Raw genomic sequence first — 25,913 nt, 5'->3', positions numbered from 1 at the left:
CGACTGGATAATATTTTATTATCTTTAAAGAAATTAAACAGCCCAAACATTTAGGAAGATTAGACTGTACAGCCTCAGAAAGAAGAAAAAAAGTACTATCCAGTTATCTACCATAGTATCTATAGAAACCATATTTTAGAGTACATTTTGAAACATTCAGAAGAAACACACTTTGTGTTTTTACAAGTACATTTTTCCCATTTAATTATACTTATATATATATATATTTTTTAAAAGGGGAACTTTCAAAGTGCTAAATATTGTCCTGGCCTCAGAAGCTTAGACTTAAAAAAAATCCAGTTCTGTAAAGTGCTGTGTTCTGACTGCTAATACACCTTTTGGCTTGCAGAAATACACAAACTAGCCATGCCAAGTGCACTCAGCTTTCCAGCTCCTCGTTCAAAGCCGTTATATTTTTTTCTAATGATAAATATAAAGTATGTTGGTTAATCAGGAAACCTTCACAGTCATTTTCATAAAACATCCTTAATTTTTTTTCCGAAAAGAACAAGCAATTTAGAACAAATCATTACCTATAGTAGTATATAAAAATTGGCACCTCTGAAGCAGATGATTAAACAGAAGCTATTTACTTCCTGGAGCTATGACTTTATTTACGGTCCTCAATAACTTGCTGCTCATGAGTTGCTTAATTCACATAGACAGGTAATTAATGCTCCCTCAATCAGGGACATGGTGGAATAAATGAGCTGAGCACAACCTGACTGTACAAGGCCACAGAATCGATGCCACGCTGGTGCACAGAGAACCCGAAAATGGAAAGAGACGGAGATCAACAACTCACACACACACACACACACACACACACACACACACACGCATGTGCACAGGAAAGAGATGGCTTGTGAGGATTACACAGTTTGTGTCTAAAGTCATTTGAATTTGGCTTATACATGTCACACACTTCACCAAAGATGTTAACGTTTAGTTTCATGCACAACCAAAGAACCAGGTGTTTACACGATCAGGACTGTTAAGTATTTAATTTCCCAGGGTCCTGTTCCTTTTCTCTCTGGAAATCATGACGAATGGAAACACATGCGCTCATCATTTCTTTCCCTCACTTCCAATCTGGTCCAGAACGAGGCTCTGGAGGTGCTTGTTCTGCTCTATGGTCAAAGAATGGCTTCACCTCCTTGGATTTCTCCACGGACTCCCACAGAAAGCCTTCAACTTTGTGAGTGTGCTCACGGCTTAAAACCATCAAAACATTAGCACGTAAGGGTATCCAACTAGTCACATCTAATCTAAGCAATGAAAATCATGAAACGGTGGTTCAAATCTGGTGCTGAGACTTGGCCTTCCTGAGAATCACAGGGAAATGGTCTTAAGATGTAAAGTGCCTATTGCAACTATACTGATTATGAGCAAATGTCATTCCTTTTTCTCATTATCAATCAGTATAGACCAGGAGGTTATGGACTTTTTAAAGTTATATTGCAACTTCACATGTATGTACATTTTTAGGGAGTTGGGGGAGAAGACAGTGTGTTCATCAGATCCTCCAAGGGACTCATCACTCTAGGAAGTTGAAAGACGGCTGATTTATTCTCAGACTGAAAGCATGCCTACTGAGAGGGAAAACTCCAACATAGGGCCCAGTAAAGCGAAACTGTCTCCAGAACAATTATAAATGAAGGGCTTGGGTATTTGTTACTGAGTGCCCTACCTACTAATGAGTATAAGGAATGCAGAAGGAATTCTTTACACATGTGACCTTGTTACTTTGTACCAAAAAGCTTGTTCAGTTTTTTTCTTTTTTAATATTTAAAGGCTAGAGGTTTTTGTCAATAAGCTTACTTGATTTCTCAAAATGGGATATAACCTAATGTTTACAACTACAATTGAAAAAAAATAACCAGGTAGGATCTTGGGCCAGGAACATGAAGTTATTTTTCTTAAAGGTTTCATTCTTTTTAAAATTTCAATGATCCAAATAGGAATCTGAAGATTTGGGGTCAAGATTTCTTTATGTCACTTCAAACCATGACTGTGACTTTAGAACAGAAGCTTATGCTTATGCTTCTATTCTAGAGTTCATCACACTAGCTGGTTTAGAATTGCACATCTATTCAGATTGTACTTGGTGTAATAGCTTTGTGTGGGAGAAACCAGAATAAAGGCAATATCATGAGAGTGAGTGTTTTTGGACAAAAAGGGGCAGAAGGCAGGGTGAGTCATTTTGACAACTGTTATTTGGTACATGGAAAAGTTAAGGTGATCAGAGATTTAAAAAGTCATAGTTTCAACATTTGGTCTAATGGTAAAATGAACTCTTTCAATGGAACTTCTTGGATATTAAAAAATCTTGGTTATACCTCCAGGAGATAGAAAAGTCCAAGCCTCTTAAGAAAGCTCTGTATGTCTGTTTATATACTATATATAAACATGTGTTGCTATGTAAATGCATATATATGTATATAAGCAGCATATACTAGAGAACTCTTTATATGGTTTATTTGCTTTCTATTTTGGCCTACTATATCTTTTTTTTTATAGCTCTGTATATAAGAAAAATATTCATGGCATGCCTGCAACTGATGGCTTTGGATTGATACCAAACTCCTAGTCAATTCTAAAGTTATTTATGGTTTTGAAACTTACTTAAAAAGTACTTTGGAACATTTCCATAAAAAAGATACCAGCCCTTGAAAAATTCCAATTAAATTTATGCTGAGCTCAGATTAGATGGCAAAACTCTAGGTATGAAAATAGCCACATATAACCATGTTTTTGTATACAAAATGGCCATACGATGAGTGGTGTGAAAAATTGGCAGTTACACCTTGAGGTGATCAAAGGACGCAGTAGGTGGAGTCATGCAAATGAAGAAGGTCACACAGCAGCACAACACATGACATGAATGGAGAGAATACAATAATATTCCATATGGCAATTTTAGGTTAGTTCTGCTCACTGTTTTTTTTTAAAGTTCAACATTACACATTCAATGAGTGAATTCACTGATGACAGGAGAGATACAAAATAAATTAAGAAATATAAAGTTATTTAATTACATTCATCCTGAGCTTGCTTGACTCTACTGGAATGCCCACCATATATGATATACACCACGTGACTGTTGCTTCTAACATCAACTCTTCTATCATTTCCATTGCAAGACCAAAAGGCATTTCTGTTCCCTTATTTTCTTCAAAAAAGATAAAACAGTTGTGGCACCAGAAGTGAATATATAAGAGACAGGTGAACTATGACTGTTACCTTGTTTTTTTCTTTATAATGACCAATTACAGAAGTGTTGGCATGAGAAGGATGTGGGACGTTAGGTAGAACTGCTTGCTGCCGGCTTATACTGAATAAAAAGGATGCTCTTCATCAGTCACCAGTGATGGAGCCAATGTGAAAAGAAAACAGAATTGAAGTTTAGAATATCTCATTTTGTATGCTGGCTATTTTATTTTATTTTGCAACTTAGCCCTGCATCCTAAAGCTCTTGATAATGGGTAGAAATCACAAGATGCCTCCTGGCGTTGAGAGTGCTTGAAGCCCCTTGGTTCCCCAGAGCTCATGGCTTTCTGCAGAGACTGGTGATACACATTCATCTCTAACCCTTCTCCCCCCATCCCCTCCCTACCCAGCAAGTGTGAACATGCTTCAACTACCCTGTGTTTGGCACTGGGTCAGATCAAATGTTTTCTTGATCTGTGGCCCAGAAGTCACCTTTGAGTTAACATCTCCCAACACATTGCTTGTTTTGCTCAGCTAAGAATAAAGCGGGTGTGATTCAAGGAAGGGGGAAAAAGGTGGAGTTTGGGGAGAATTTAGGGCTGGGTTCTCGAGCCTCCTGCAAGGCATGGTAAGAAGAGTTAGTTGTGCTTGCTTTCAAAGCTGTGGAAAGCCGACGTTCTGGACAGTCTCCTCATGGACAGGTTGTCCCCTCGGCCTTCCGGCTTGGAGGACTTACTCCTCTGGAAGGGATTTCGCAGGCTTGCCGTGTTCCGCTGCCTGTCGAGCTTGTCACTGATAGAGAAGCTCTTTCTGGTGTGTGCATATGGCGCGCTTGGCTCCTCTGCTGAGTAGCTGTTGGCACGCTCTATCTTGGGAACCGTGATGTTGTTGGATAGGTTTCTGTCTGAGTTGTCACCCTCCTGGGAGGACATCGCGATGGCTGCTCTCCGGCCTCTGGCCTCGTTCTCCTCATTGTCAGAGCTAGGGTGGCTCAGTTCTGCTTCTCGCTCAGGATGACAGCAAGATAAGTCCTCTACTTTATCGCCAAGACCTCCGGGGAAGGTGGCTCTGTCGGCAATCGCTTGAGGGGTATTGACACACCTTGTGTCGATACAGTCCGTAATACTTGTATATTCTGCTGTTTTCACAGGCACCCCAAAGTTGGCGTAATAACTCCTCGAAGGAGAAAACATAAAGCTATGAGATTTCACTATGGGGGCCTCTTCTAGAAGAAAAGGTGTGGCGGCTAGATAGCGGCTACTCTTGGAACGCTCAATGGTGTGATACATCGGAGGGTCGGAGTCCCAGGGGTTTTGGCATTCTGGAATGTGGGTATAGTCTGAAGAAAAAGACCTAGTGTCCATGGAGGTGATGTCTTCGAAATCGATGCTCCGGCTTGGAGGTCTGTCTGTGGGTGCAAGGGTTACATAGGCACTGCTTGAAGGGGCTGTGGAAGGTGCTGGAACCGAAAAGCTTGGTTCTCCCAACCCAAGGATGTTCATGGAATTGTCCAGAGGGTCTATGTCACAGTGAAGCTCATCCATGGCAGAGACATAGATGTCTATGCATGACGATGGTCTTCTAGAATCAGGAACAATGGCCAAGGTGTTTGCAGGGGCTGCAGGAGCTTTGGATTCTTTGGCTACTGAGTGGGAACTAGTAGCTCGGTGTAGGCTCAGGGACCTTTCTTTAAAAATACTTTCCAACTTTTCTATACCACCTTTGTCTTTCATATTGACTGAATAGAAAGAATGGCTTCGCATACGGGGCATTAAGGTTGGAGAGGTTGGGGACATGGTCTCCTCACCTGCAGGGTCTATACTCTCTTGGAGCTTGAAGGTGTTTCCCTCCTGGCTGTTGAAGCTGCTCTGGCGGACGATGTAGGCTGCGTCCGTGCAGTCCGAGGAGGTCCTCGAGCGGATCTTGTTGGACTCAGCTCGCTCCAGACCCGTCAGGCGCTCCAGGGCTGTGGCCATGCGCCCGATGAGGTCCTCAAGCTGCGCCAGCCGGATGTCCACGGTCTGGAGTGAAGCCTTCATGGAGTGCTCTCTCTCATTGACCTCCTCCAGCCGCATGGACATGTTCTCCACCCTGTAGGAAAAGGAGACAATGACAGTCCTGGGTCAGGTTCCTCTCCTAGGGGTTTAGAGAGCAAGGACAGAGGGCATCAAAGCTGTGCTCACCTAGAGGCTACCCAGACTCTTTTCCCAGAGGGAATCTGAGGGATTACAGGTAGTTAGAGGGGCTGAGGAGAAAAAGAGTGGCATTGATGTGTTTGCTGAGAAATAGAAGTAAAATCTTTGTGCTGGAGGATCATCTAATCTGTTTGTCTTTCTTTTTCTTTCTTTCTTTCTTTTTTTTTTTTTCATACTGAGGATTGAATTTAGGGGCATTCGACCACTGAGCCACATCCCTAGCTCCATTTTGTATTTTAATTAGAGACAGCATCTCACTGAGCTGCTTAGTGCCTTGAAGTTGCTAAGGCTGGCTTTGAACTTGCAATCCACCTGTCTCAGCCTCCCAAGCCTTTGGGATCACAGACATGCACCATTGTGCCTGGCCGTGTGTGTGTGTGTGTGTGTGTATAAGTGGTTTTTTTTTTTGTTATTTATTTATTTATTTTTTTTGGTGATGCTGGGGATTGATCCTAGGGAGGGCCTTGTGCAAGTGAGGCAAGCACTCTATCAACTGAGCTATATCCCAGCCCCTCCATTTGTCTTTTTAAAATTTGTTTCAATATGGGACCATACTGTGCTTTCCAGGCTAGTCTTGAACTCCTGCTTCAGCCCAGAGTAGCTGGGACTATGGATGTGCACTGCCAGGCCTTGTATAATCCAGTGGGTTTTGTTTTTTTAGCTTTTTTGTTTAACATATCCTAGGTACTTGGTCCTATTAACTTGCTGGAGCTAGAAGAACAAGAAAGGGCAGAACAGTTTTATCCCTCCTCTATTATTTTCAGGGCCATTTATATACGGTTGATATTTGAAAAAGATAAAGATGCTCTTTTGGCATAATTGCACGTGAATGATCATTGGTCCAAGAGCTGTGAAATCTCTCCTCACTGCCTGTACTGTGGGGCCTCTCTCCCATGACCCACCTGCCTTTGGCTCCAGGATCCAATGTCATAGAGAAAACTAGCAGGTGAGAGGTGGAGCTGAGGTGCCAACAGCTGGCAACAGAAGACCTGTTGTAGGCAGGAAGCTGGACACAGACTGAGGAGCCCAAGGAGGATACGAGGAAGTCAGGGGGTATAGGAAGAAGAGGTTCTTCAGGGAAAGTCAGGAGAAGCTGGCAGGAGCCCCAAGAGTGAAAACAACACGGTCCCAGGGAATGGAACCAGGGGAGGAAGGCCTATACAACAGGGCTGAAGAATCATTCTTCACCAACTTCAGTCTCCTGTGGGCTCGGAGGTGGGTTGAAATGTGAGCCTTTTCTTTTGGCACTGGGGATTGAATTTACAGGCACTATACTACTATCTTTTATTTTGAGATGGGGTCTCGGTAAGTTGCTGAGGCTGGCCTCAAACTTGGGCTCCTCCTGCCTTAACCTCTGAGTAGCTGGCATGCGCCACCATGTCTGGCTGGAAAGTTAGTCTTGCCTAAAATAATAATAATGAATTGTCTCATGCATTTTCTTGCAGAACTCTGGGTGTTCTTGACTATGTAAACATCCAATTGTCTGAGTCATTTAAGTTATGGACCTAATAGGGTCTTTTTTTTTTTAAATAAAAGGGGTAGTAATTTTTTTTAAATGAAATATCCTAGAGTCCAATTTACATGTTTAATATGTAATGAGAGTACTTCCCTTACTCTTTTAAAAATTCTTCTTGAAAAGTTAAGTTAAACAGGTATGTATCCCATATAAACAGGCCTGAGGAGCCAACCAGGGGTTTTGGGTCATGATTGTAGCCACTAGTTGCTGATTTTGATCAAATAACTCAGAATTTAAAATGGAGGCATAGATGATGAGAACGTATGGATCAACAGGAATCCCCAAGGTGACACAGAGTGACCGAGTATAAAGAAAAAGAAAAAGCGCTTATGGAAAACAAGAGGTTCCATGCAAGGAACACTTATTTATCTTTCCCTCTTTTATTGGGGTTGCCTAACATAAAGGTTGAATTATGTAATGTTCTCTGTACTATGTAGAGTGTGCACAGGTAATTAGAATGATTCAACCACATGTATCTGTCCCAATGTGTATCTATATAATACACATATGTGTATCTGTTTCTTCTCTACCAACAGAATGCAATCAGGACATGTGACGTCTGCTGCCGCTCCGACTCAGAGAGAGGGCATGTCCTGGAGATATGTGAGATGGGCAATATGGATCGACTCATCCTTTGGTCACACTCTCTTCCCTCGGGGCACCCCAATGTTTCGGTTGTGCTGAGTGCAGTTTTGGTGTTGAAAGATATTTCTTTTTAATATGCTTCCAAAGGCAAACAAAACAAAATAAAACAAAACAAAAAAGGACAGCAACAGGAAACAATCAAAATAAAATCTCCAGACAAGTGCAGAAGAAGCCACAAAACAGAATGCGGCTTGGCTCAAGGTACCTGGGCTTGGTCTTGAGGGCATGTTGATTCTCCAGGTCTATTACTCCAGAATGCAGGGAGGGTAGGCTCTACACTCTGTTCTGGGTTTCTGCAAATTGCTCACCTTTCTCACCCTCTCTGAGGGTGGGGCTCTGTAACCACCCAGACAGAACTGGGTCTTGGGGAAGGGTTTACAGACACAGACTCCCACCCAGTGCTATAGTTCCCTACTGTTTCTTTATAGAAGGAGTTGGTGACATGGTCATAGTGCGTTCACATGTGCTGCTGTCTGCAGCTCCTCACTCTAGTTCCCCGAAGAGACAAAGACTTCCTGCCTTCTTTTTCCTCCTTCACCTTCTTCTTCTTCTTCTTCTCCTCCTCCTCCTCCTCCTCCTCCTCCTCCTCCTCCTCCTCCTCCTCCTCCTCCTCCTCCTTCTTCTTCTTCTTCTTCTTCTTCTTTTTTTTTTTTTTTTACTTAGGATTGCACCCAGGGGCACTATACCACTCAGCTACATTTCCAGTCCTCTTTGCTTTTTATTTTAAGACAGAGTCTTGCTAAATTTCCCAGGCTGGTCTTGAATTTGCAATCCCCTTCCTGCCTCAGCCTCTGGAGTCTCCATGATTACAGGTGTGTACCACAGCATCTGGCTTTTCTGGCATCTTAACACTCCTTCCTCCCAACCTTTTTTTTCCCTTCAAGGTCTAGGGATTTCCCAAATTCAAAGGCATTTCAAAGGCCTGTAGATATAAGCTTTGGAAAGATGCCCGAGCAATGGTTATGTGCTTACATGGCATAATTTTCTGGGACCCACGTAGCTATCTGTCCATTAATAAATAATTTTTTCAAGGCCTGAGAATGGGAAAGACCTTCAGATTTGTAGCTATTTCCTCTGCTTTCCATTGCTTCACATGATATCATCACAAAATGCTCTCTTTTTAGTGACAGATGTGTATAAAATCTGCATGGCTTTAAATTTTTTTACTACTGACTTGGTACCTATGGATACAATCACTCAAATGCATACACACACACACACACACACACACACACGTTCATTTGGACTGCATTCTGCAAAGAAATAAAGGGCCAGGGTTATTCATTTAATTTTTACATTCAGTAGAGAATGTATGAAGTGGATAAGCAGGCAAAAAATGTCATTTTTTCCCCAAAATGTCATTTTATGAAAGCTAAAAATGAATGTCTTGAATCTTAGAATCCTGATTCATATTAGATAAAGTCATCAATATCTATTTTTCTACACTAATTATTAAGTAGCTTTTGCCATTTTCATATTGCAAATGGTTAAAATGTAAATTTACACTCATTCTTTGTTATACTCTGAGTGTTCTTTAGAATAGTTCCCAAGTGCACTAGAATTGAGTTTTTGTAAGTCTACAATAAAACAAGAACAACAAGAAAATATATGAGCATTTGCATAAATCTATTGTATTAGATTTAAAGGATTCTCTTCTTTTTATTTGGAGATTTTTTTCCCTACTGGCTCTCAAAACTACTTGGTCAATGAGATCTAAAAGTATATAACCACAGGGTAGAAAAAATCTGCTTTTATTTTATTTTATTTTTGTTTTTATCTTGTTCTATAAAGAACAAAAACCAAAACAAAACAATTCTGGGAAAAAAAAACAATAATGATTCTCATTGATACAAAAGTCTCTTGCTGTTGTTTATCTGGAAAGTACTTAGTACACATATAAGCTAGGCCCTAGTACCATTGTACTCTGCCAGAGAAGATGCTCAGTGCTCAGTGAAACTGTTGGAAAAGTATAAATTCAGAATGAGTCTCTCTTGGTTTGTGTCTGGGTCCAAATTTTCTAGTTACTGGTCTGAGTCAGCAATGCCAGCCCTGGACTTGCCAATCTCTGCTGTCCAGGAGGGCCGCTGCTACTGCCTGCTGAAGAAGCCTAGGATCTCCAAGTCTGGATTTGATCCATAGCACCTCATGCAATGTTCTGTTCTCTCAGAAGCTCTATGCTTTCTTGGAAAATAAAAAATAAGCACAAGGGGTCTCTGATTGGGGATCGTAAGAATGAATTCAATGGGTAAAGCGGACCACGCCATAAAGCATCTGCAGGAGGCGTGTGCCCAGGGAACACACCTTTCTGAAGTCACCCGTATCCTCTCATCATTGGATGAGTTGAATCGATCATCCTTTTCTCTGAAATATTCCTCTATGCACTGCTCTTCAAAATCGTGTACTTTTTTGAGCTCGTCATCGGTTATGAAGAGTTCTGTGGAAAAAAAAATGAGAGCCATGAGGCAGAGAAACAACAGTGATGGCAGGAATCTGTGGGCCTAATGAAGTTCCTAATGTGAATCAAGGCGGGGAAAAAGGGGCCTAGCGTCTAGTCTCAAATGAAATCCAAATCCAATTAGGTGACTTGCATCACTGCCTTCTGAACGCTAGATTCGATCAGAGGCAGCTATTCTGTGGCTATGAAACAAGAGAGCACAAAAGGAAGAGCTTCGCCTAACAACTGAAGGCCTCTGGGCCCTTGACTTCAGGGAACCATCCTTGAGTCTGGATTATCCATCTCCTTACTTTTTGTTATGTGAGAAAAACAAAACCATATTTATTCGTGCTATTGTTACTCTGGCTTTCTCCTTACAGCAGGTAAACTTATAACTAATAGAGCATGAAAAGAGCCCAGTAGAAATGTGAGCCTTTAAATGGGTTCATGAATTAGGGTTGGGCTGAGAGAGCTGGTTTGGAAGAACCATAAATGAGCAAGTCCTTCTTCTAATCCTGTGCCCTAGAGGTGCCACAGGGATCATCTCAAGTGTTTGGAATTCTGGATCTTAGCTCTTCAGGAATTTTCTATCTTCCTTGCTTTGAGGATTTTGTTTGAAATTGCTGGGGGCATGGAAAATATGAATTTAAAAGCAGATGAGAGTAAAGAAAATACCAGAAATCAGACTGCTTTTCTTAAATATGGCCGACTTCTTGAGGTGAGTATAGGGTCTTGATTTAACATTTGAGCAGCCATCTTAAATGTTAACTGCCGTCATATGAGATAAGTTTAGCTTTCCTGTACTTCCTCTTACATGAACTCCTCCCACCCCCATTAGTAACCTACCCCAAGGTACCATAACCCTAAGTCAATCCCAGAAGGATGCGACCCCTTTGATCTGAAAAGCCCCAGGGTGACATGGACCTAAGCCAATCCCATGCTGTTCCCCACCCACCTAGCTCCGACACAAGCACCCCCAGTCTCTCCCACAGAGCCAGAACAACAACTCCAGACCCCTACCCCACAAAAGCTGAGCACCTGAACATCTGGGGCCTCTTCCCTCTCTATAGAGAAATGACCTTATATTTGTCAGCTTTGACAAATTAACCTTTGTGTGGGTCTTTGCCTGGTCTCTGTCCTTCATTTCTCGCTCACCTGTCTCTCACTTTCTCACTTCCTTTTCTTCGAGGGAGGGTTTTCTCAGAAGTGGACACTTGAGGTTCAGTTATGAAATTACATAGAGCCGTGGGTGGGAGAGAGACCCATGAAAAGAGACCAGGCATCGCGGCCTGCAAAGTACAGACTCCTTCTTACTATTGCTATATTTGAGCCCAGAGAAGTGTTCCAAATTCTTACTCTGTTGGCACCTTAATAGCACTTCCTTTGACTTCTTTGGCTAAATGTAATGCTCTTTCTTAAAAAAATAAAATATTATTTTTTTAAAAATCCATCAACATGTCAAATTTGCAATATAGCTTACATTTTACACTTCAGAGTGCTTTTATCTGAGGCTCTGCAAGAACCTGGCAGTGCCCTGGGATCTTTTAATTAAGGCTACAGATTGACAGTGAAAAGTTCACTTTCCCTTGATTGATATATATATAACACAGTGCTCTCCTGTCTCCTCGTCATCCTTTCTGACCCAGCCACAGCTCCCAAATCTTCATTCTCTGAGAAATCTCCCTTCCATGTGCCCAGAGACCTGTGCCACTAGCGGTAACAGCAGTGAGAAAACTATGAGTTAGAGCTTCCTACTTGCTCCAGTGTCTGGCTGGCTCTGGTCCTCTGGTATGTGAGGGGTGGGCCCTGGAGCAGAAACAGGTCTATGGACTGCTCCGCTCCACTTTCTATGTTTAATTTCACACTCCTTCCTGAGCACTCTGGATAAGTGACATTCTCCTTTTACTAAAAATGACCCATGCTTTACTGTAAATGTTGTTGGGACCTCCAGTTCACCCTCAACTGCGTGTCCATTGTAGGGTATAATTCATTATAACATTCCTCTGCTCCTGATTTTGCAACCCATCGTCCTCCATACTGGTCAAAGTCCTGAATACAAAAGTTCAGGGTTCAACTTGCAGATTATTCTTCACCCCACCCCCAACTTTCTATTTGCCTAAATTTGTGTTTCAGATGGAACCAGTGATTTTGGATGTCCCAGCTCTTTCCAACTCCCCAGTTTTAGTGTCTAGAAAAAAGTAGGGAATTGCTGTCAGGGACACAGTTAAAAGCTTCAGACTTGGAGAAGGACCTGCTTAAGTGGCTTTGGTTTTAAACCTAATCTATATACAGGTATCACACGGAGGGAAGTAGACCACAATTCCAGAGGTCTTGTTCATAGATTTAATGTAAGTGCTTGATTCAATGTACTTGGAGAAACCACAGTAGCTGATCTGTATGGGGCTGGATTCCCAATGTTCTTAACTGAGTGGAGTTGGTACCCAAAGGGCATTTAGGAATCTGCAGGAGCTACTGGTACTTAATGTGTGTGGGTGGATATGCTAATTTTCTGTGATGTGTGGCACAGTCTTACACAAAGAGGAACTATTCTTCCCCAGTGTCAACAGAACTTCCTTTAGAAACCCTGGGCTAGAAGATGGATGGTGGAGTCTCCCGTTTTGTTCTTTGCATAATAGAAAGTAAGGCTTGTTTCTTCATGAGGTCATGTGGGCTCAACTTCTAAGGCTCAGGAAAATGCTTAAGACCTGAAAAAAATTATAGATCCAGAAATGACAATGGGGGATCAAACTGAGTCACTGAAACTCAACCATGTCACAGTGTGTAAAAATGATATATTATGCAGCGTTAGATGCATATTAATATGGTTGATGTATCTGGAGGTGGGACCCCTGGGAAGTAAGACGCTTAGGACCTATGAAGGTGCTAAAACAACCCTGCTGGAGACTGATTTTATCTCACTAAGAAAGATGTGAGGCTAAGAACACTTAATATCAGCTTCTACTGTCTTCTTTCTAGTACCGTTTCTGCTGCAAGCAGATGTTCCCTTGTGCCCCCTCCCCTAGTCTTCAGAGGGGGAGGAGCCAGTCAAGCCAGGACCCTGCATGGCTGCCTGTAAGAAATGGGTGGGGTTTCTGACTGTGGTGGCCTGGCCATCAGGCTCTCGCTTGAGTCTTACTCAGGCCATAGTCCCTTTCATCTGGGTCGCTCTCGTGCTTCCTCCATCGACAGCAGAGGTGCTGGAATATCATGGTCATGTGGCTGAAGATGATCAGAGGCGGGGGCAGCACTGGCCTTTCATGGAATGTCATGATGAGCTGATATCTCTGAAACTTCCACACTTGGTTGGATATCGACTTTACCTCAAAAAATGTATTGCTGAAACAGACCAGAGAGAATCAAATAAGAAAACCTGCTGCTTTCTAGAGCATCAATTCCCTCCACCCCATGTCCACCCCCCCATGTGCTGCAGAACGGTCCACTCACTTAAAGACAGCAATGAGAAGGTTGACCAGCAGGATGTTTGCCACCAAGAGGTAGCAGGCCATGATGGCCGGCACAATCCATGCTCCTGTCTTGCAGGGGGGCAGCTGGATGATTTTGCCATCCTCTCGGGTCTCATTCTGTCCACAGGGAGCTGGAGGAAGCAACACAGACAAGAAATGAGAGACTCTGGCTATCTGATTTAAAAACAAAACAAAACTGCTTTGAATGAGAGCTTTAGATGGAAGAAAAATCCAGCCATCTCGAACAGGAAAAAAAAAATTCTAAAAAAGCCAAAATAGAAAAAATGAAAGCTGCATGAATATCATAAAGGGCTGCTTCTCCAGAGGGGAGTTTCAGTTCTCCCTGCTTCCCTGGGCTGTCATCCTATTGGAAGGAGGTTCCTGCTTGCTCACTCTGTCCCTTGGCCCCTGACATTCAGTGAGGGATACTTGGTGTTGGAGGATGCCTGGGGAGCGCAGAGAGTCCCACCTCCCCAGCAAGTTACTTTCAAAATGTGCTGTGGAGGCCATCAGCTGTCAGCTTAAGAGCAGCAGTACTGAGGGGCTATTGATTGGGAATTAACACTGGGGCAGCTGTTAATTGCTGCAAGAAACAACCCAAGGGCTCAGAGCTAACGATTTACTGTCTCAGTGCAGGAGGAACAACACAGGGCAGTGCCTTGGGAAGTATTTAGAGGGCTTGTCACTCTGTGCTATTGATGGGTGGGGTTTCACCAGAGGGCAATGGGTAGGTGTGTGAGTGTGTTGGAACCACAGAACCCACAGCTACCTGCTTTTCTCCAGTAGCATTTCCATTCTGAAAATGTGCTTTTCAGGGCATGGAGAATAAAACCTAACTGCAGTTAAATAAATGGGCAAATAGGACAAAGGAAAAAAAAAAGATCTGGAGGTGGGGTGAGGAGGAAGGTGATGTGTGGGACTAGGTGAGCATGAGTAATGTGCTAATGAGAACTGCTTGGAGCTTCCAGGTAAATGCAGGGGGGAAAATCCTTGATGAAGCTTTAGAGTACCACACTGACAACGTGGCTTGTGGAGTGAAAGATGCCCACAGGAGCCACTCCCTGATGTTGGCCTTAGGACATGGTCCTTCTGCATCTACTGTGAAAGGGAGTTGGGGTGGAGGGAAATAGGAAGAAGCACCAAGAGTAGTGGCCACAGGGTGCTTTTGGTGATGTGCCTAGAAGGTTTGCAAAGCCCACCCAGAATCTATTTGGCTGGAGGACCTGGCAAAGGCAGCCCATTCCATTTTTTAGAGTTCCCGTTGCTAGGCTGTGTTTTGACAGTGATTCTCAACCCTGGCTTCCAGGGATCACCTGGGGAGCCTGAAAAAAACACCAACACTGAGCTGTGCCATCCCATTGGATCAGAATCCCCAGGGGTGCCCTGGGCATTGGCATTGTTTTTCAAACTTCCCAGGTGATTCTCAGTTGCTGCAAAGGCTGAACCCACTGAACTTGAATTAGGCTGGAAAAAATGCCATGAGAATTTCTGATAGGCTCTGATTACCAAAACACATGCTCTCAGGGTAGGAGGGTTTAATGGCATCAAGCCACCTACACTCTGTCTTTATGGTCAGGACAAGATGGACAAAGTGCTTCCTCGGGTTCTTCCTGCAAGATGACTGGATGTTGGAACTGGATGCTTTGGAGAAGCAGGAATCTTTTTGTTATTGGCAGCTGAAGCACCGACCACCCAAGACAGTCCTGTAAGTGGTCCTCATCATTTTCTCCCTTGGAAGGAAAACCCAGTGACAGAGACCACACTGGCTTCAGGATGAAGCCCAAAACTCTGTGTGTGGCTGGCCCAGTGCCATCTCCTGCTGCTTCCTACCTCTCCCTCCTGGGCACCAACTGGACTTTCTTGCAGGTCCTAGAAATGCCATGCTCTATTTTGCTTCCTGATTTTAAGCCCTGCTGTTTCATCTACTTCAAAAGGCTCCCTGATCCCTACAGTCGTGCTGGGTGGGTTCCATTCATTCCTTAGTGCTCATCCAGTGTTTTGAAGCCCACTGCAGCTCACCTTCTACCCTCTTCCAGCCATGATGGTGGTAGGTAGCTTCCTTGCAACCTCATAGCATCCTCTGTTTGTCTCTTGGGGGGCTCTAACACTGTACTGTCATTGATAATTTACTCATCTACATGCCCCCCAAGATTCCCAGTGGGAAAATAGTTCTTCCAGGTTTCCCATCACCTGGCTCAGTGTGCACACAGCATACCCATATGCACCCATACACGATCAATGCTCGTAGAAAGAATAACACGATGACACAATTTGGTTGTTGAGCAGTAACACACATATCCCACACCTGCACAAACCTACCCATGATGCATAGTCCTAGTTCTGGGAGGTTATTAGCTCCATACAAAGTTCCCTTCAGAAGTCCTATCCAGCTTGACAAGAAGAATGTGCTTTGGCTTCTCATATTCAACCAAACTTTGGGATCTTTATTACCCACTTGACCACAGATCCTGGAATTAAAATTGCTATTCCCCACCTATTCCTCATGCTTCCTCCTGGCCTAACAGTCTGATGGGACGGTTGCTTCCTTGTTCTGCCCTTTCCTCTGGTTTCTGCTCAGATCCCTCTGGGAAGGCAACAGAGAAGAGCAGAAATAATTGCCTGGGGAAAGTCACAAAGCTTATATAATATGTACAAATGCATCCTGGTCTCCATTTCTAACTCCATTCTGAGAAATGTGAAAAAACTTGTAAGAGGCAGAGCTCACCCATCTTGGGAAGCATCTATGCATCTATGTGTGTTTTAAATATTTTTTTTTACTTGTAGATGGACACAATACCTTTATTTTATTTTTATGTGGTGCTAAGGATCAAACCCAGTGCCCTCCATGTGCAAGGCGAGCACTCTACCACTGAGCTACAACCTTAGCCTGTGTGTGTGTTTTGTACTTGGATTGATCCTAGGGCCTTGTGCATGCTATATAAGCACTCTAACACTGAGCTACATTCTTAGTCTTTTGAATTTTTTATTTTGATACAGGGTCTCCTTAAGTTGCACAGGCTGGCTTTGAACTTGTGATCCTTCTGCCTTAGCCTCCTGAGTAGCTGGGATTATAAGTGTGCACCATTTTTTCTTGGCCTTCTTATACTTTTCGATCCCATATTTAGAGAAGGTCATGCAGACACTTCTCCAAGCTGAGAGGGGAAACCAGAGAGAAAAGTAGGTGCTTGCATTTCCACTGGCCTTTGGACAGTGCCACAGACCAATCTGTAGGTTTCGTGTATTCCTCTGATTCTTCAAAGATTCTCATTAGTTAAAACTTGGACCAGCCTAATATCTTTATATAAGATTTGACTTGATGTCAATGTGGTTGGTCCTGGGAATGACCTGCCAATCCCTTGGTTATTGATTGATCCAGCTTCCCCCACCTTTCATACATCTTGCCTTGATAGAGACAGCACTAGTTTAGTGGCTAGAAACATGCATCTTAAAATGCACTGACTCCACCACTTTCAAGTGACCTGACTTCGGCTTACTCTGCGAATGTCACCTTCTTCAACTATGAAAGCTGGTAGCAATACCATGTCATGATTATTATGTGGGATAGTGCATGCAAACCACATGGCTCAGTACCTAATACAAAGCACTTGATGAACATCAGTTAATGTCATCATTACTGTAATTATTTTTGTAATTAATGGGCTACAGGCTTCTTGGATTTAGGGACTATGTCTTATTTTTATTAGTTTTATAATCATTAGGTATGGCACTTATTACATGGTTTTGATATGCTGGGTACAGGGCATATCAGGAATCAAAGAGAATTACCATTGTTAAGGAACCCACAATTTAATAGGGGGCACAGACAAGGAATGAAACACCACATTATTGTGTGGCATGAGCTAATGTGGGTTCTGAGGGGACCCTCCTGCTTGACTGCTGCAGTTCCACTGGCCTGGGTCACATGAGTGGAGTGGGAGTCGAGACTAGCCTAAGAAACATCATTTATATTCTGCAGCAACAAGTGCGGTATAAATGAATTAGATGATCCTTGTGACAATGATCATGATAATAAAAGTGAATCATTAAGAGATAGCCTTCCTTTGGTAATAGCAGCAAAAAGGCAGTGACATTATATATATGCAGAACTTAGTGTAAAACATTGCTCTATAATGGATTTTAATGATAGCCTTATTCTGGGTATTTATCTACTCAAGATATGATTCAAATTTATAGATGTCTACCACTCATAAAGATGAACTAGGTGTCTTAAGCCCTGATGAACAGTAGATTTCAGGATGGAGGATAGTTATCTGGATTGTCATCTGGCATCAACCAGTACCTGGGGCTCATGCTACCAGGGAAATACCCCAGACACATATTTAAGACAGCCCATGGGTGAACAGTTAGGGACTTGTGGGTTGGTGGCTACCACTGTGTCTCCTTCTCTGCTTTCAGAACCTGACACTTGGGTGGTTTTTCTCCCAGATCTCTTGCAAAAGCAAATGTATTGTCACCATTGTCTTCCTATCATGTGGCATGTTATCATTGTCTTCTTTATTGCTGTCAGTGCAGAGTCTCCTTGTAGTGGATGTCTGCAAATTCCACTTGCCTAGTATAAATTGCCCCTTCCTCTAGTAAATGCATCCTGGTTTCCCTTTGAATATTCTCCCAACACCCACTCTCAGTTCATTAAGTTTGGGTAAAATGAACTCCAATTCCATATCTAAAAGAAGATTAACCATCCTGCTTTATCCCTGATTTTCGTGATTGGTACCAGGATGGACATATAACCTGACCTGACCAATCACGGCCAATGAGCATCAGCTTTGGGACTCTTGTTGAAATTAGAAAGTATTGAAAAATATCTTTTTATAATGTAATGTAAGGCCACCAAGAGTTATTTCCTCACAAAGAAAAGAAACTGATTCTTGACTCAGTCATGCCTGAAACTAGCCCTCTATAGTTACATGAGCCATATAATTTCTCCTTTCTCAGGTCCATTTGAATTGGGTTTCTATCACTTGCTATTAAGAGTCCTGCCTAATACAGTCATCTCCACTTCCACCCCTGTCCACAGGCCAATAAAAGATGCTTATATTTTGGGTACCCTATTTCTGAAAGGCTGCATTTGAAGTCTTGGAATAGCCTAGAAAGACTGGAAGGAGCAGCCAGGGACACAGAATCTGACCTGATAACTTGGTTGTATCAGTGTTAGAGTTTCAGGAGCCAGAGACCACTGTTCCCTTCTTTCCCAAAGCTTAAAATAAATCAAGAAGTTGACACTGATGATGTTCAACTAGTTTTTTTTTTTTTTTTTGGTCTGGTTGGGGTCTTGGACTCAGAAACTGGCAACACAGTTGTGATCTTTTATAGAATTAAGAGGGTAAATGCAGTTGGGAAACTTTGGCCAAGCACCTATCAGCTACCCCTAAAGTGAAGAAAACTTATTCTAGAAACTGATCCTAGATATATTAAGCCACAGGAGCCTCAGGGTGAGTGAAGGCACAGAGGAGGAAGCATCTATGCAGTTGTAGCCAAATTAGAAAGGACCTAGCATTTGGAGATTTAGATTCTCTGTGGCTGATTTATGTGGGTCACACTGACATACTGCAGGGCAGAAATCTGGCAGCACGATTTCTGCTAGCTATGTATTAACAAGTAGAAATGGATAATTGGGTTTCAGAACACACTGATAGCCTGTGGAGTCACAATCCAGTCAGGGTGGAAAATAAGAAGAAAGTCCTCCCGTCAGTACATGCTATGGAGGTTTTGGAGCATAGCCTTGCAGGGGTTGGATTATTTTTCCTCTTAGTACTGGGGATTGCCCATGCTAGGGAAGCTCTCTACCACTGAGTTACATCCCTTTTATTTTGAAGGGGATTGCACATCACTAAGGAACCTCTCTACCACTGAGATATATCCCTTTCTTTATTTTGAAGCAAGGTCTCACTAAATTGCCTAGGCTGGCCTTGAACTTAGATCCTCCTGCCTCAGCCTCCCAAGTACTTGGGATTAGAGTTGCTTGTCACCACACCCAGCTTGCAACTTTTTCCCCCATAAAAAAAGCTTTTATAATAACTAGAGGGACTGGGAGTATAATTCAGTAGTAGAACACTTGCCTAGCAATACTACAGCAATACAACCACCTCAATGTTTATAGCAGCATAATTCACAATAGCTAAATTATGGAATTAATCCAGATGCTCGTCAATAGATGAATGGATTAAGAAATTGTGTGGTGTATATACAATGGAGTTCCACTCAGCCAAAAAAAAATGTAAAAGAAATTATGGCTCATGGATGTACATGGATGGAAGTGAAGAACATCATGCTAAGTGAAATAATCCAAATTCAGAAGGTCAAGTGTTTCCTCTCATATGCAGAAGCTAGAGTAAAATAAAGGAAAGGGGGAAGGAAGGATAGATAGGATAACATAAAGATAAAGGGAAGATCAGTAGTGTATAAGGAGATGAAGACGTAGAGTGGAGGGATGGGTAAGGGGAACAATGTGGAATGAATTCTTAGATAATCATGTTGTGTGTATATATAAATATATGACAGGGAACCTTTCCTTTATATTATGTAGAAAGAACCAATCAAATACAAATTAATAGATACGAAAAAAGGAAGTCTAGTAGAGTAGAGGAAGGAGAATGGGAAATGGGAGGGAAGACAGGAAAGAAAAGGTGGAGGGAAAAATGGGGGGGGCTTATGAACTAAAATTGAATTCTATGCATGTATGAGTTTGTTGGAATGAACCCAACTGCTATGTTTAACTGTAAAGCTCTAATTAAAAAAAAAAAAAGAAAAAGAAAAAAAAAGTAAAGGAAGAATACTTGCCTAGCAAGTGTGAGGCTCTGGGTTTAATTCCCAGCACTACCACAACAAGAACAAATACTCCCCCAAATGAAAACGAACATGAGGATCAACAGCATCCTTACTAGACTATAAGCTCCAGGAGGGCAAGGCTTTTGTCTCTTTTGTTCACTAAACACTTGAGCACAGTCTTTAGACCACTGCCTGATATATGGTAGAGGCTCAATAAATATTTATTGAACAGATGTAGCAGGACTGTACATCTGGCCTGCAGTACTAGTCCTTAAAAGAGTTATGCCTGATGTACTGGGGGCAGTAGTCCACCCTTGCAATCACAGCATCTTGGGAGGCTGAGGCAGGAGAATCACAAGTTCTAGGTCAGTCTCAGCAATTTAGCAAGACCTTTATCAACTTAGTGAGACCTGGCCTCAAAATAAAAAAAAAAAATTAAAAAGGACTCAGAATATATCTTAGTGGTAGAGTGCTCTGAGTTCGATCCCCAGCATGGGGGAGGGGTCTGAGGTGAAAAGTCACTTCTGTTCCCTGTCAGGATCCCTATGTCCACACGCGCTAGTGGACACCAGACCAATGGCCCCTCTCAGTTGCCCAGGAACCAAAAAAGAACAGTATTAGACATCCTGCTTATCTCTGATGTTGACATTTCTGACAAGGTACCACTCTGATAGTACTGTGGATTTTATCAACACCCATCCTGGGCCCCAGGACCCTACCCACTGCCTGTTTTAAAAGGAAACTTTAAAAAAGGGTGCTACTCCAGAAAACCAAAGGCTGAATATCTATAATGGTGGGGAAGGGGCCGGGGGAATGGGAAGAATGGAGAAACTTTGGATTGGGCAAAGGAGAGGGGGTAGGGGAGGGGTCATGGGGGAAGAAAAGATGGTAGAATGAGATGGACATCATAACCCCAGGTACATATTTGATTGCACATATGGTGTGACTCTACATTGTGTACAACCAGAGAAATGAAAAATTGTGCTCCATTTGTGTACGATGAAATGAAATGCATTCTGCTGTCATGTATAACTAATTAGAAAAAAATTTAAAAATGTTAATATAATTTTTAAAAAGGGTATGACTCCAGAAGATGCTAATTCTAGTTTTTCTTGATCTGAGATCCTCAGATCAGTGAAGATTTGGAATAAACATCTGTGGAAAGCATAGTAGGTGCCAACTTCTATGCTGGGCACTTCATGTCAGCCATTGTACTTACACTTCCTAGCAGCTCCATAAGGAATACATTGTCCTTGTTTTTACAGCTGAGGAAACACATGCTGAGGAGTGCACGCCTTACCCAAGACCACACAGCTAATCAGAGATAATGCCAGAATCATTGCATTTGTCCAAAAAATACCTAGTTCTTGCTAAGTGCCAGCAGCAATTGGCACTGGAGATTCTATTACAAATAAAACAGAAATGTAGAGACAGTTTAGAGGCTCTGGCTTTTGGCTTATTCCTGTTGACACAAACAACTGTGGCCTGAGCTATGCAGATGAAGTATCAGGTATACGGAACACTTTAAAGTCCAGAGTGCAGAGAAAGAATTCAGGTTCATGTAATAGGTGTCAGGTGTGGGACTCATACCCCCCACAAGAAGACACTTGCCATTTTAGCTGATAATGTGCAGGGAAAGGAAATGCTTACTTATTTCATGTGCTTATTTTACATTGTTGCCCCTAAAGTAAGAGAAACTAAAAATGAAACACTGGCTAATGTTTGATATCATCAACATAATCCTTAAAAATAAGATGAAAGGATCTTTCTTGAAGATTGTTCCTTCTCTCCTGTCTGATGATATGCACCAACAGCTTATTTCAAATTGCAGGCAATGGAATAAAGAGCTTAGTTGAATATCTGACTACATTTATCCTATTTTATTTTTTAAAGAAAGGATTTTCAACTAAAAATCCATCTTGAAAAGATAATGGGACAAAGAGGATTCCTCCATTTCCTTTTGAAAAATCTATATTTCACTGTGGAGGATTTAGCATGCCATTAGCACAGCTCTGCTGGCTTATTCCAGGAGTGAATTTGATTTAGATAATGCCGTTCCTTGGCCTTTTCCTGATATAATACTCTCCTTGATGGGACAACTAGAGATGCTTCACTCTGTGTGGCCACATCCTTCCAGAAGTTTCCTCATCTGAAGGCCTTGGATTGTGGTAGATTCAGGCAGAAGCCCTCTCTGTGGACACATGAGGACACTTCCTATTTCTTTAGTTCATGATTGCCAACGTGCCCTAGTCATGGAGGTCTAGAGAGCAGAGGTCATCAAACACAAGGTAATTCCCAAGTCCATAGAGTCGGAAGCACCATCAATCAGCTCCCTGCATTTGCTTCTTTGGTGGTTTACGTCTTTTCCCTTCTCCTAATCCAACTGCTAGGTAAGATGCCAACTGGTCATGATGTGGCACAAAGGCAACCATTGGAAACTAGCAGGAGGCCTCAGATCCTCCATCTCTGGATGACACTCCCTACAGCATGGTAGATACATAGCTCAGGAAGTCCAGGAGTAGTTTGGGACACAGGAACAGGGTGTTAAATAACACTGAATCAGATAGTAATAGGGTGATAACCTTCTCAAGACTCTTCTGTTGTCCTGACCCCATCAGAGAGAAGCTGTCAGAGAATGATATTTATTTTAACACTTTTCTCACCATTGCTAAACTTCCTTCTTGGTGAAGTCTAGGTGGGCTGAAGGTTCAAACCTCTGGCAAGAAATTCATACCAACCTAGTGCTTTCATTCTGTTTATTCTATGAGTATCTTTTATTTAACTCATAACATACTGATTTTCAATTTATGGCCATGTTATAATTTTTTAAAGAGAGTTTTTTAAAAAAATGAGTCAGTTTAAAAATTTCAAAGACCAGAACAGAAGTTACAAAATAGTGAACAGAATTTGTAACCAATTAAATGTTGAGAAATGCTGGATTGAAAGATTGCCAAACCCTATAGATGCCTAACAAATTCTATTACTCCACGATTTCATGAAGAGGAGCAAATATCTCTACTAATCCCCAAACTAGGTTCCAACAACACAGTCTCTAACTCTTTAGGCCCACCTGCTATTTGCACAGTTTCAGCTTTGAGCTATTCAGAAAGCACTATTAAGTTGAAATTTTTCTTTGTCAAATCTAGTGAATTAGAAATCAGGATGTCACAAGCCTATGTATGTTGTGCACATGTTGGAGAGTCTTTTGGAGGGAAGGGAGAGGAAATTCCATTCTCTTTGTATTCTTAGTTCTGTGTTCTTGCTATCTATATATCTAGATACAAAAATTGCATTTACTTGCCGTTACTTGAGCCTTCAACATTCCGACATTGGTAGTTCATTATTTTGTATTGGGAATTCCTATCAGAAAGACATTGTACAAATCTTGCTGGAGAAGCATATACGTGTATGCTAGTCTGCTGTACATGTTGGTGAGTTTGCTACCATGATATAGCAGACTGACTGTATTAACAGATCAAGTTTCTCTTCCGTCCCTGTATTCAAGTTTCTTTGCCAAGTGATTTCAGTTTCTCTCACTGAATGCGTAGAATGTATCTTTTTGCCCGTTGATTCTGAATTTGGTTACATTGGTTGGTTTGGCCAATAGGATGTTAGTAAATGTGACCCATGCAGAAACTTGAAAAGACCCTTGAGGGTTTCTGTTTCTACTTCAGCCACTCCCATGACAGACACAGCTGAGCTAGCCAGCTGGAGGATGAGACACACAGAGCCTCAGCTCCTAGTGGCTTCTGTTGTCTTGAGTTGAGGCTGTTCTGGATCAGCTGATAGCCGACTGAACTCCTTGGCATATGAGAAGCCTAGCCAAGATCAGAAAAAAAAAAAAAAAAAAAACAACTACCCAACCCACAGGCTTGTGAGTGCAATAAATGTTTTTGGCTTTAATCCATTGAGTTTGGGGTGGTTTGCTCTACAGCATTATTGTGTTAATAGATATCTGATACATGCATTCATCTTTCCTTGCCTTGCACACAACTGGAAAAGGCAGCCCTAGGTCCTCTAGGTTGACAAAGCCCTTTCCTCATTTCTTTCCCCACCCACACTTCATTCAGGTCATGGTCGATTGGAGCAGATCCCATCATTGCTCAAGGAGGGGTGAGTTCACTGAATGACTGGTGACTACTCAGAGTCCTTGTGTTTAGAAATTAATCAGTGCAGAGACTTTAGTTAGATGACAGCAGCTACTTAATTGAAAGGTCATATACAGCCAGACCACACTGGTTATATAAAAGTAAAGTAAGCCATCTTTACTGAGACTGGGAGAAGAAAGAAGGGAGTGGGGGAGAGAGAGAGAGAATATGAGAGAATGAGAGAGATGATTGACAGGCAGAGGCTGAAGAGAAGTAGAGAAGAAAGCAAATATTGGCCATGGCTTCAGATGCTGACTTTCCAAAGTCACTTCCAGGTTCATTTCCAGTCAGTTCACGTCATGCCTTGTTTCCTGTCTTTGGATGCCTCTGCGGTTTCCTCTTACATGCTTACCGTCAATCTTTGTTTAATCTAGTTTGAGTGGTTTTGTTTTCTTGCAATCAACATTTCCCTCTAGTGTGTCATTAGCACCTTCCAGAGAAGCAGCTTCAGACCAGGAGTTCAGCAGAGGAGGCGAAGATCCAGAGTGCCTGGAACTCTGGGGTTAGGGAGGAGTCCACTGAGATGGCAGGAGAGGGCTCACAGAGGATTGGAAATAAAATCATTTAACTCACACTTTTATTTTACCAAGGGCTTGATTCCTCCTCCTCCTTACACTCCTTGAAAAAACTTGCCTAAACAAATATGATTAAATTAGCTTTTTTCTTTGCACCAAAATAGCAACAAAAAATTCAGAAAAAAGTGAAATAAAATCATCTACTTTTCTAGATTTATCATGCTGCTGTCCGCTTCCATCAGAATTCTTGATTGCAGTGTTCTCATGGCGACTCAATTTGCAACAATACATCCTCCAGAGTTCTGAGGGCAGAAGGAGGGCTCCTTTCCATCACAGGGGCAGCAAAGCATGACTCTACTTGCATTGTGCTGACCATGGAGAGCTTCCCCTGAATGTCCACACTACCTTAGTCTCCATGAAACAGATGAAAATGCACTTGTTTTGTTTAAAACTGAATCACAAACTTTTTTCAGAAACCCATACATCTTTAGGATATTTGAAGAAGTAAGAACCAGGGCTCTTTTCAAGAGGGGTTGTCTTATAAAGGAGAAACCAGCAATGTGGCATCAGGGCAGTCTGTGCCTAGAAAGATCAGTGCAGTGAGCCAGACGGCGCATCTCTGTGCAGATGCACCTCAGGGCACATGAGGCTATACCAGCTCCACAGAAATGATCCATGACTCCCAACGACTTTCATTGGATTGTGCCAGAGGGGTTATATGACATCTACAGAAGCAATCAATATGGCCCCTAATATTCAGGAATGCCTCTGAAAACAAACACAAGTTCCTGCTGACATTATTTACAATAATGACAATGTAAGATATTGTGACAAAGCAAGAAACCCATCTGTATTCATGGCTCATGCTCTTAGTTCTGATCTGCTGGTATAATGCCCTCTTAATGCTCTCATTTATTTATTGCCATCCAGCTCCTGAGCTCTGTTCTCCCTGCCTATTATTTGTTTATTCTTAAAACTAGAGCTTTTCGACCCTGCA

The 25,913-nt window shown here is 42.2% G+C and overlaps 1 protein-coding gene across 21 annotated transcripts in view; it reads right to left on the bottom strand.

Moving 5' to 3' along the window:
• Positions 1-3,329: 3,329 nt before the first annotated feature.
• Positions 3,330-25,913, bottom strand: part of Trpm3 (transient receptor potential cation channel subfamily M member 3) — an 814,506-nt gene continuing 791,922 nt past the window's right edge. For 20 of the 21 annotated variants that reach the window (XM_026389224.2, XM_026389227.2, XM_026389223.2 and 17 more), the window contains 4 exons: positions 13,445-13,595; positions 13,137-13,336; positions 9,868-10,000; positions 3,849-5,301 (listed from right to left, as the gene is read on the bottom strand). In XM_026389224.2, coding sequence (XP_026245009.2) covers positions 3,849-5,301; positions 9,868-10,000; positions 13,137-13,336; positions 13,445-13,595 — 1,937 coding nt within the window. Of the gene's footprint in view, positions 3,353-3,848; positions 5,302-9,867; positions 10,001-13,136; positions 13,337-13,444; positions 13,596-25,913 lie in introns of those variants that run through there. The other variant, XM_026389242.2, reaches the window with a different exon arrangement.

This window comes from Urocitellus parryii, chromosome 4 (genome assembly GCF_045843805.1).
Source record: "Urocitellus parryii isolate mUroPar1 chromosome 4, mUroPar1.hap1, whole genome shotgun sequence".
In the NCBI taxonomy this organism is placed as follows: domain Eukaryota; kingdom Metazoa; phylum Chordata; class Mammalia; order Rodentia; family Sciuridae; genus Urocitellus; species Urocitellus parryii.
The sequence above is the reverse complement of the archived record's forward strand: the minus strand, read 5'-3'. Positions and strand labels throughout refer to the sequence as shown.